The 12,515-nt window shown below is 36.0% G+C and overlaps 1 protein-coding gene across 1 annotated transcript in view; it reads right to left on the reverse strand.

Moving 5' to 3' along the window:
* The window catches only part of LRP1B (low density lipoprotein receptor-related protein 1B), a 2,414,068-nt gene that overhangs the window by 1,061,962 nt on the left and 1,339,591 nt on the right, over positions 1-12,515 (reverse strand). The window contains exons 24-25 of the mRNA XM_006880809.1: positions 3,993-4,190; positions 2,003-2,207 (exon numbers count right to left, since the gene is read on the reverse strand). Of these exons, the coding sequence (XP_006880871.1) occupies positions 2,003-2,207; positions 3,993-4,190 (403 nt within the window). The remainder of the gene's footprint in view (positions 1-2,002; positions 2,208-3,992; positions 4,191-12,515) is intronic.

Here is a 12,515-nt window from a genome sequence, read left to right on the forward strand (position 1 = left end):
GTGGAGGAATGGCGCAGGAGAGGAAGGCCCTCTATGAGGTGGATTGATTCAGTGACTGGGATAATTGGGATGGGAGTGTCAGAGACAGTGCCATTGGCACAGGACAGAGTGGAGTTTAGGGCTGTTGTACATAGGGTCGCTATGAGTCGCAGGCGACTCGACGGCACATAACAATAACAACAACAGAGTATAAACTGTGAAAGTAGTCTACACCTTTAAGCTAAAAGAATCAGCTAATACTGAGGTTATTGCAGCCAGATACTTCATAATTTTTGAAAGAAAGCAAAGCTTCATGGTTTCATGTGACATTTCTCTATTTTGCAACTCATTCAAGTAAGTTTGAAACACTAAAAGGAGCATGGCAAACACATCAATGGAGGCTTGTTGGGTTGGAACTCCTCTTCTGGAAAGTTTACTTCACTTCTCTAATCTCTATGTCTGAATTCAGGAAAAGAAAACAAACTAACAAGTCTCAGTATTGATTTCTTTGTCTTGAGCCTGAGCAAAAGTCAAAATGTGAGGTCAGGAAGCTGATGTAAATAAAAGGTTAGCTTTTTCATCTAATGCATCTCATTCACCACCCCCTGGGTTCACTCCTTTCTCTCACTGATAAGCTGTTTCTTCTACTGATGTTCACTGAACTTCATATTTTTAATGTGTACACGCACAGAAAGCATTGGTGGCATAGTGTATAGTGTGCTGTGTGGCTAATCAAAAGGATAGCAGTTAAAGTACAACAGCTGCTGAGTTTGAGAGAGTTGGCAGTCTACTGTTAAGATCTGCAGCCCCAGAAACAGTGGAAGTGGTGAGTGTGTGTGTGTGTGTGTGTGTGTGTGTGTGTGTGTGTAGCACCAATGTTCTCTCTGTGTGTATAATTTAAATAATATAAAGATCAGTAAAAATGAGTAGAAGATAGATAGATGGATGGAGAGAGAGAGATGTATAATTTCTGTGCTCTAGACTTGGAAGTGACCTTTAAGTTTCCAAAATATTACCAAGAAAATGAAAATAAGAAAGTAATAATGTATCCTCACAATGTCAGTTACCTATTATTTCTTCCATGTTTCTTATCACTATAGCCTATTAAAATGTTTCTATTTTCCCTACTTTACAAGAAAATTATATTAAGGTTAAGTAAATTTACATTAGTTGTGTTAACCTTCAGATAAGAATTTACAGAAAGTATAAACTATTACCTTCTTCTAATTCTATACTCAATGCCTTTGATTTGCACTATTACACAAACAGTAATAGTGAGGCAACGACTTGACTTGAGTTATTCAGCAGCTGACCTTGTTTTTCAAAGTCAGCCTCCTTGTCTTTCAAAATTCCATCAGGTAGCATCACAGCATTGTTTCGCTGTACTCCAAGATTATTCCAATTTTTTAAAAAAACAATAACAACAAAAAAACCTTCAAAAACAAACAAACAAAAAACCCCAACCAGACACCAAGTAAATAAAAGATGAAGTGGTTCACATCTGTGACTATTTGGAACACAGACTAGCCCTGTGGTTTGCAAACATTAGAAAAAATTACAGCATCATCTTGGCAGGCAATAAAAGTTTCAAAATAAGTTTAAATAAGGGAGCTCTGGTGGCCTAAGTGCAATCCCAGATGTACGTGGTTTGAATCAAACAGATGTTTTGCTGAAGAAGGAGGGGCAATCTCCTCCTGTACCTGTCAGATCCATTTGACGATACACACACACACACAATAATAACATAAAATAAAAACACCAAAAAACTCTAAATAAGTTTAAATAGCTTTCAATAGGAACTATAGCTCATATTTAGCAGAAAGTAAAAACATATTATCTTCTAAAAATATAGTGTAAGTAATCCTATACCCTATTTCATAGCAATAAATGTAACATATAAACATATACAATATATATTACATGTTATTATATACACACACACAATATAAATGCTTTTGCTTCAAAATAATGAGAAATAATTTAATTCAGTATTGGTTTATTCTGAAAATTTAAAAAAAATTACCCATATCGTGGATCCAGAGCAATGGCCCTGGGATGTTCCATGGCTCCAGCTATCAGTGTTGTTCTTAATGACCCATCCAGTTTAGCCACTTCAATTTGGTCCAGGTTGCTGTCTATCCAGTATATATTGCCTGCTATCCAGTCAACGGTCAGACCTTCGGGAGTAGCAAGGCCATGCTCCACTACCACTTCGATTGCACTGACACCTACAAAATAAAAGAAAAAAAAATTTAAAAACCCAACAATGCTTCGACTCTTTTAAGGAATATGTTATGCCCAAACAAGTAGGACCACCTTATCATCAGCAGCACAAAATACACACACACACACACACACACACACACACACACACACACACACAAATTTGCTAGGTATTATTCAAAAGTCTGCACACAAAGTAAGAAAGGACCAAATATATAATTATTAATGGTTTCCATCATAAATTATCAAATTTTTAAGGACTGTCGGTGTCAATGAAATGGAATATTTAACCAACTGTTAATAAGTTTTGAAGTTTTAGAAAGGTTATTTCTTGTTTCTGGGTTTTTAGATAGAATAAGGCCTTTGGAGACAATAATGATGTTTTCCTTGATATTTAATTCAAATGCTGATATCCAAAGGTAGAATAAAGAGATAAAGACCACCTGCAGCAACATGCTTTACCATTAATCAGCATCCACTGTTTTCTCCAAGCATCAGAAAGAAAATATCTTTTGCTATATTTAACCTTAACAAAGATAAGCATAAATTATATCTTTCACCTTCGGCCTGTCAACTATAATGTATTTAACAAAGATTCAAATAAGATATGAACATATCAGTGGTCTGGGAAAATAAAACAATTTGCTAATTGTCAATATATTGAAATTCATCCATTTAATGTCTGTAATAATTTAAAAAAATGTCACTTAATACACTATTGTTAATTAAAGAGTTCATCATTATTGATGATATTACTAGTGGACTTTTGGCAAATATTTTAATATGGATTTTAAAAAAATCATATTGTTGTAAATCCATCATTTTAGATCAGCATATTATGAGACAGGACATCAAGTTTTAATTAGAATTATAATGCATACTTTTAAAAGACCATTTTCAAAAGTGTTAAGTGCAATTTGCAGAAACATTGAAAATGTCTTAGAAATTCCTTGTCTTCTTTATGTTTAACAAATCCAGTACTTTAAGGAGAAATTTTAGGGAGCTCTGGCGGCTTAGTGGCAAGAAGTTGCACTGCAATCCCAGATGTATGCAGTTTGAATCCACCAGATGATATGCTGGAGAAGGAGGGACAATCTCCTCCTGTACCAGTCAGATCTGATTTGATGGTAACATGCATAAAAATACTAAAATTTAAGAAAAGTAATTAAAAAAGAGAAATTTTATATACACGTATAAATATTTCAAAATTTTAAAAAATCCTCATTGCTGTTGAATCAAAGCTAACTCATAGCTGACTGCTTAGTGGGTTTTCAGAGACTCTAATTGCACAAGAGATTGTCCATTATTTTTTTTTTTTAGTAATACATTTTCTGTGGACTAAGCCAACAGAATTTCTATATTTACCTCAAAAGTTATTAGTATTAAAAATGTCTAGATTAGACCAAAAAAGATAAGGCAAAGTATGGAAAAAATTTAGGATATAATATTTTGGAACAACTTACTTTGCTATTTCTTTGAGTTAGCGGGATATAAACAATTCTAAAATTTAACTACCAAACCCATGAAATGCTAGTGTATAGATTGAAGTGTATTTCCCTGTTACAATATTTCTTCTTTGTGTTTCCACTATGCTTTGGTTGGGACAGCACTTCACTATTTCCTTCTTCTCCTGTCTTCATTCACATTCATCTCTGGTTTTAATTACATGGGAGATGATAAAAAGAATGAAGGGACAAGTATTAACCCAAATTCATTAGGGTTATACAATATTTTCTGAAATTTCCAGCTAAAAGGAAATTAGCATTCAATCAATATTTAAATAAATATACCTCCACTTTCAGCAAGCTTCCCACGGTATATTCTGTCTTCGACAACATCTGTCCAATACAGTAAACTTTGATTGAAGTGAAAATCAAGTGCTATTGTGTTTCTCAATCCAGGAACAAGTAGACTATAGTCTCTTTTATGAAGATCAATTCTTCTGATCTCGTGGCGAATAGAAAAGATGATGAATGCTTCAAAAGGATCTGAAATTAAATTTATTTTAACATACTGATTCAAATTATTAAACTGATAAGTGAAATGTTATTTAGAGTAGAAATTATTTTTAAGTATTTTTTAAACATTCTTTGTCAGTAAAGGAGCTATTTCTTTTTTATTCAAAACTTTAAAGACATTTGAAAAACGTGTTTTTTTTATGTGTTTATTTACTAAAAAATAAGAAATGAATGTGTTTTTTTTTCACCCTTGGATTTTTATATATCTATTTGGGAATGTTGCAAGGAGGGACCAATCCTTGGAGAAAAACATCATGCTTGGAAGGGTAGAGGGACAAGGCAAGAAAGGAAGACCCTGCAGAAGATGGATTGACTCAATGGCTGGGGTAATGGGGGTAGGTGTGTCACAGATGATGAAATTGGCTCAGGATAGAGCAGTGTACATAACTGTTGTATCTAGGGCCTCTATGAGTTGGCATCAACTCAATGGCACATAGCAACAACTCTGATTAAAGAAAGAAGAATTGTTTAAATCGGAAGATAAAATGTATGGTTCTTTTGTGTTGGTTTTGTTGTGGTTTTCCTCCCCTCCATATGTTTAAGCTAAAAACCCTACATCTCTGAAATATCACCAAAGGAATGGTTAAGAGTTATCTAGAGATATTTCTGCTACTTCTAGCCCAACTTATAGCTCTACATACTCTGTGGAAAAAAATACAAAAGAGGCTCTCCATAAAGAAAGTTGTTGCCTCACCCAGTAAGAGGAAAGACAACTATTTTCTCTACCCTCAAGTATGTAAAAAATGACGAGGATAGCACAGGATAGGAAAGGGCTTGGATCTGTTATTCAGAGAGTCACTATTTGTACTCAACTTGAAGGTACTTAACAACATACCATTCCCTACTAGTTGTGAAGACCTCACTAGGGAGAAAGTAGAAAGTAGAATACAAAAGAGTTTAAAAATTTCCCTGTGATTAGTACTTGAAAGAAGGATTATTTTTACCTGAAAATTACTCAAAATTTTGTTATCATTCTGGAAATGCCTAAAGTCCTATACTGCAGGAAATGCAAGTCTGTTTTCTTCTATGTTCACAGAATTCAGGCTATTGTTGACTATAGTTGTGTTACTGTTCTTTAAATAAGTCTATTGTCTCAGAAGAGGAAATCATGGAGTGAAGGAGTGAAACTAAGATAAGAATATCTTATCTAAGAATATCCTAAGAATATTTAAATAGGTGTAACTAGTTACAAATCTGATTTCTTCTTGAAAATTCTCTATCCTTTGACTATGTAAGGCTATGTAGTCAACACTATTTATTCAATAATTCTATAAAAAATCAGTTTTTGTTAATTGCAAAAATGGTTTATTGTTCTTTCTCTCACTTCTCCAGGACAGTCTCCTCTGATTAGATATAATAAAAATCTTGAATAATTTAATTTTATTTTGATCCACAACTAATGTCTAAGAAGTGTCAATCAGGATCCAGGTCTATTGCTCATCAGTTTCTACATCACTAGCCTGCACACCAACAATCACCATCCAGCTATGCAACAACTGACAGTCTACAGGATTCTGGCCTATCACTCACCAGATTCTACAAAACCAGCCTGTATTTCTATGGTCGTATGAGTCATTCCCTTGACAGGTCTGAGTCTCTGGGAATCTTTTGCAGAACCACTGAACCCAAGGGACAAAGAGAAGCTAGGAAACTGAACAAAGGAAGAGATGTTGATCTCAGAAGTCATGAACTTATATGGTTAATGGAGCATTTACAACAATATTGATACTGTATTTCTTATAACTGATCTGATACTAATCTTAGCAGAACAAATAATAAAAACATGTGCTTACAGGAAAGAATCAAATGGGACCTCCTAAAGATTAACTCCCTGTGTGCATCAAACACATTTTCCAACCGAGTAAAAAGAAAGTCTGTTGACTGGGTAAAAATAAACTATCTCAGATAAGGGTCTTAATAACAGAAGTTAACAAGACACTACACGTCCTCCAGAAGAAAAAGATTGATAACACAATTACAAAATGGGAAAAAGATATGGAAAGAATTTCACATAGGATGATATTCAGGTGGCCAACAGACACATAAAGAAATTTTCAAAATTACTGGCAACCAGAGATGCAAATCAAAACCACAATGAGACACCATCTCACTCTCCAGTAGCAGTAGCAAAGTTGAACAGGACAACAAATAATAAATATTGGAAAGGATGAACTCTTATACACTGTTGGTGGGATTATAAAATGGTACAATCGCTCTGGGATTGCAGTGAAGCTTCAGCTGGTACAATCACTCTGGGAGGCAGTATGGTGTTTTCTCAAAGAGCTGAATATACAATTTACATATCACTCAGCTGTTCCACTGCTTGGAATATACCCTGATAAAATTAGAAATGATACACAGATGAAGATGTGTACACCAATGTTCACAGCTGCTTTACTCATGACTGCAAAAATATGGAAACAGCCCAAATGCCCAGTCATAATAAAATGGATTGAGAAATTATAGTATATTCACACTATGGAATACCACACAGTATGCAAGAGCAAAGATTTAAAAAATTACTACACAACTTGGGAAGAACTGGAGAGTACTATGCTAAGTGAATTATCTCAGTCCCATTAGGACAAACACTGTGTATGATTATTATTGTAGAAATAGAACAATAACTAGTAAAAAGTGTATGAGGATCCAAAGAAGGAAGGGAGGAAGCAGAGGAATGAGGATAAGCGAGGGGGTAATTATAGGATAAAACAATTTGATTGGTAGAGGGAGGGATGAATAAAGGAAATGAGAAAGATATAGTGTGTAAAACAATATATATGAACTTTGTAAACAAACTGTTATAAAATAAGATTTTAAAAAAGACAAACCATATGCTTAGTAGGTGAAACTAGGCAACTGAGAATTAGAATTCTTATTAAGTGTACCAGAAATCTTATATATTATATAAGATATAAGAGATTAAATCCTAACCTAAAAATTTTAATTACCTAAATTACAAAAATTACATTCTCTGAATATGTAAGAATAGAAAATTACCACACAGTGGATTTTGGGAAATTCACAAACATGTAGATATTATAGAATGTGGTATTAAATCACTAAAAGAAGGAATGACAGGGTAAACAGGAAAACACTTTAAGACTGAAGAGAATAAACATATAATAAGGCTATGAAAAATATGGAATAATAGGAAACATAAACAAAAAGTAAAGTATGCTGAAAAAAATTTAAAAAAAAATCAAAGAACAAAGAAGCTGAAAGACTAACAAAATTAACAACTTTTAGCTTCATGGGACAACCCACCCACACACACATACCCATTCACACAGAGAGAGGGAAGGAGGAGGAGGAGGAGGAACAGGAAGAAAAGGGGAAAGAGATTCAAATTAGTGAAATCAGAGTGAAAGAAAAAAGACATTGTTATTGAAGATACAGACGTGAAAAAGAAGCTAAGAGTCTACTATGAACAATGATTTGACAATAATATGTTAAAAACTAGATTGAATAAAAGATATTGTTAGAAAGGCAACAGTGATAGTTGTTAATTGCCATCAAGTCAAGCACAAAAATGCTTAAAGACTCTATGAACAAAAGTCCTAAAGCCTTTCTGTAACTATCATCATTTCTCAAAGTTCATTAAGTCTCCAGAGGTGTGTTGTTTAGGAAGTGGATAGGCAACACTGGATAGTTAGTACTTAAATATATATTTAAGGAGAAAGGTAAAATTTTAAATTACTTTAAAGCACACAGAATCCACCACTGCTCTGTGGGAGAAAATGGATAAACTTCATTTTTATTTACTGCCTTTGGATACTTGCTGGAGGATTCTCTATGGGTTGGTCTTGACTCAACGGTACATAACAACAACATAAGTAGAAAAGGGAGCTCTTGTTGCCTTCTGGTGCTGAATGGTATTGCCAACCCAAGGGCACATGATTCAAATTTGCCAGCTGCTCAGTAAAAGAAAGATGGGCAATCTCCTCCCATGTGATTTACTGCCTCTGAAAACCTATTGGAGGTTCAGCTATGAAGCAGTTTTGACTTAGTGGTGTACAACAACATAGTACAAAATAACATAAATAGAAAAGATCAAATCAGGAATAAAAACCCTGTTCCTTCTAAGGGAAGTTCATGAGCAGAACCTTTCCTGGTAAAATCTGACAAGTGTTTAAGCAGAATTATCACTGTTGTTGTTGTTGTTGTTATGTGCCATTGAGTCGTTTGCGACTCATAGCGACCCTATGTACAACATCCCTAAACCGTGCTCTATCCTGTGCCAATCTCATTGCCTCTGACACACCCATCCCGATTACCCCAGTCACTGAATCAATCCACCTCATAGAGGGTCTTCCCCTCCTGCGCTGTCCCTCTACTCTACCCAGCATGATGTCCCTCTCTAAAGACCTGTCTCTCCTTACAACATGTCCAAAGTATATCAGACGAAGCCCCAGAATCCTTGCCTCCAAGGAGCAGCCTGGTTTAACCCTCTCTAGGATGAATCTGTTTGTTTTCTTGGCAGTCCATGTGCATTCAATACTCTTCTCCAGCACCACAGCTCAAAGGTGTCAATTCTCCCTCTATCCTCCCTAGTCATTGTCCAACTCTCTGATGCATAACAAGTGATTGCAAAGACCATGGCCTGCATCAGGCACACCTTAGTCTCCAGAGAGACACCGTTGCTCTTGAGTATGTTAGAGAGGTCCCTAACCACAGACTTTCCCAACGCAATACGTTTCTTGATTTCCTGGCTACTGGTGCCAAGAGTGTTTGTCTTCTTGACATTGAGCTTCAGTCCATATTGAAGGCTGTAGTCCTTGGTCCTCTGCAGTAAGTGCATGAGGTCCTCCTCAGTTTCAGCGAGCCGGGTTGTGTCATCTGCATAATGCAGATGGTTGATAGATCGTCCACCAATCCTAACACCACACTTTCCTCATAGAGCCCAGCCTCTCGGATGATCTGCTCTGCATACAGGTTGAAAAGGTATGGAGATAGGACACATCCCTGGAGTACACCCTTCCCCATTTTGAACCATGCAGTGTTGCCCTGCTCTGTTCTGATGACTGTCTCTTGGTCTAAGTATAGGTTTCACATTGTTGTTGTTGTTAAGTGCTGTTGAGTCGCAGCCGACTTCTAGCAATCCTATGAAGGAGAGTCCTCGATGCTTGGCCTTTCATCCTTTCTCCAGGTTCATAGGGTTTCCAGAGGCAAGCTATTATAGGAGTGGATGCCACTCCTCCTTCCACCAGTATGTATAAAAATCTTCCCAAAAGAAGACAAGAAGAGAAATATTTTCTAATTCCGTCTAGGAGACTGGTATTGCACTCACAGTGGCTGAAAGCAGAGAATGCAAGAAGGATGTTCATTTACTATGCAAAGACATTGGACTGTGTGAATAAAACAAATGATGGCTAACATTGAGAAGAATGTGGATTCTAGAACAGTTAATCTTGGTCAGAGAAACCTACATCTAGACCAAGAATTTGTTGCTTGAACAGAACAAAGGAACACTGCATGGTTCAAAGTTTAGAAACATGTGCATCCACATCATATCTTATTTCTATACTTATTCAGTTATTATGCTGCAGAAATAATTAAAAAATAACCCTCATATTTGTGAAGAAGAATGTGGCACAAGGACTGAAGGAAGACTTTTCAAGAGTCACTACGAGTCATAGTTGACTTCATGGAAGCTAACAACGAAAACAATATGGAATATATAAAACTATACATCTATTGTTGTTCCTAGATGTCATCGAACTGTCTCTGAATCATAGTGACCCTCTGGACAGAGTGAAATCTGTCCTATCCAATGTCATTCGAACTATCTCTATTATGGTCTAGCTCATTGTGACAATCACTGTGTCAATCTAACTCTTGGAAGACAGTAATCTCTTTCCCAGAATGACGTCTCTTCCAAGAACTCAACTCTGCTGACACATAGCTAGGTGGTTATTCCTTGGAAAAATGTGTCATGCTTGGAAAGATGGAGGGACAGCAAAGGAGAGGAAGACCTCTAATGGGATGGATTGATATGGTGACTCTAGTATAAGGACTCCGGTGTGTCAGAATAGTACAGTATAAGAATAGTACAGGAGAGGGAAGGGTTAAAATCAACTGTTCATAGGGTTTATGTGATTCATACTCAAATGGACAGCACCTAACAGGAACAAAAACAACTATGTATGATACCATAAAGCTCTACTCAATCTTGTGTCATTTTCAGTATCTTTGGTATACTAATTTGAAGAGGTAGTTCTTTTTCTGTTATATTTGAGTGCCTTCCAATCTGAGAGCATCATCTGTCTGCACATACCAGAAAATGTTCCACTGCTATTCACAGAGTTTTAAGGGTCCAATATTTTAAAGTAGATTGCAAGTATTATTTTCTAGTCATTTGGTAAAATCAAAAGCACAAAGAGATGCTACTTCACACTCACCAAGGTGGTCCTAAAGAAAAAGATTAACAACAATAACAATTGACAACATATGGACAAATTGGAGTCACTATTGATAAATCAGGACCTCTGGAGGCCTAGTGGTAAGAAGCTGCGCTGCAATCCGAAGGAGAATGGTTGGAATCCACCAGCTGCTTGGCAGAAGAAAGATGAACAATTTTCGCCAGTTCAATCAACTGTTTCTGAAAACCCATTGGACGGTTGGCTATGGGTCTGTTCTGACTCGTTGGTACACAAGAATACAAACATGCATTACTGAAGCTTATCTTTCTGCTGTCAAGTTTGAACTGCCTCCTAACTGATCTCCCAGTGGGTTTTTAGAGACTATAATATAGATAGGAAGAAAGTATTCATCTTTCTCCCACAGAACAGCTAGTAAATTTGGATTGTTTACCTTTGAGGGGGACCTGAAGAGCTTGCTGAAAAAGATCAATGACTGCAGCCTTCAATATGGATTGAAGCTCAACATCAAGAAAACAAAGGTTCTCACCACTGGGCCATTTGGAAGCATCATGATAGATGATGAAGAGATTGAGATTGTTAACAGCTTCAGTTTGGTTGGCTCTACAGTCAACATTCTTGCTACCAGCAGCCAGGAAATTAAAAGACAAATTGCATTGGGAATATCTGCTGTCAGAGACCTCTCCAAAGTCCTGCAGAGCAATGATATCAGTCTGGAGACTAAGGTACACCTGATACAGGTCATGGTCTTTGCAATATTCGCTATACATCAGAGAGTGACAATGACTAGGGATGATAGAAGGAGAGTTGATGCTTTTGAGCTTTGGTACTTGAAAAGAGTATTGAATATACCATAGACTGCTAGCAGAACAAACAAGTTTGTGCTGGAGAGGGTGAAGCCTTGGAGGCAAGGATTCTGAAGCTTTGTCTGACATATTTTGGACATGTTGCAAGATGGGATCAGTTCTTGGAGAGGGACGTTATGCTTGGGAGGGTGGAGGGACAGCGCAGGAGAAAAAGACCTTCGATGAGATGGATTTTACAGTCACTAGGGTAATGAGTATAGGTAGGCTGGAGACAATAAGATTGGCAAGGAATAGAGAGGGGTATAAAGTTGTTTTATATGGTCGCTGTGAGTCGCAGGTGACTGAATGCCACATAACAACAAAAACTTTTGATTTGGCGGAGCAAACTCTCCACTCACTAGGTCACCTGATCTCCCCTGTATAGGGTTTCCTTATTGAGTAATATTAAGAGCTTTAGACAGCAGCATAGCATGCACTACTTTCAGAGTTTGCTAGATGGAAAAAAAAAAACACCACAAACTGCAATTGTAAACTTTAAAAGGATGAATTTGATATATTTGAAGTATATTCAATCCAGATGTTATAAAAAGTATGTTTATAAGAACGAAAACTTATAAATCACAAAGTATAGTATAAAAGTCACTATTAGTTCAGACAGTGCAACTTCACCTTGAATTCCATGCTTCTTATTTTATTCAAGCACATAGGTGCAGTTGGCCTCAGCTCTTCCAATGTTATCATCTGAATAAAGAAAATGTAGCATCCTAACAATTTAATTAGTATGCCAGGTTTTGTTTTTCTTGTTTTTTCCTGTTTTAGTCAGAAAAATATTCTTTTAAAAATCAATGGAATAATTAAACCTAAGTGTTAATAATGAATTAATAAGAAAAAAATGGAAAATAAAATAAAAAATATCTTGGCAGAAATTGATGAAATAGAGAAAAACATTGTTAAGAAAACTCAAAACCATCATATTTTTGAAATATTATTAAAATAGAAATATGAATTTCAGGACTAACATGGTGAATAATTGAGTGATTAATGAGACTGACAATATGGATTGAGGCTCAATGTCAAGAAGACAAAGATTCTCACCACTGGACCAATTG

Source organism: Elephantulus edwardii, unplaced genomic scaffold (assembly GCF_000299155.1).
Source record: "Elephantulus edwardii isolate Elephantulus edwardi_28Jun2011 unplaced genomic scaffold, EleEdw1.0 scaffold00010, whole genome shotgun sequence".
Lineage (NCBI taxonomy): Eukaryota > Metazoa > Chordata > Mammalia > Macroscelidea > Macroscelididae > Elephantulus > Elephantulus edwardii.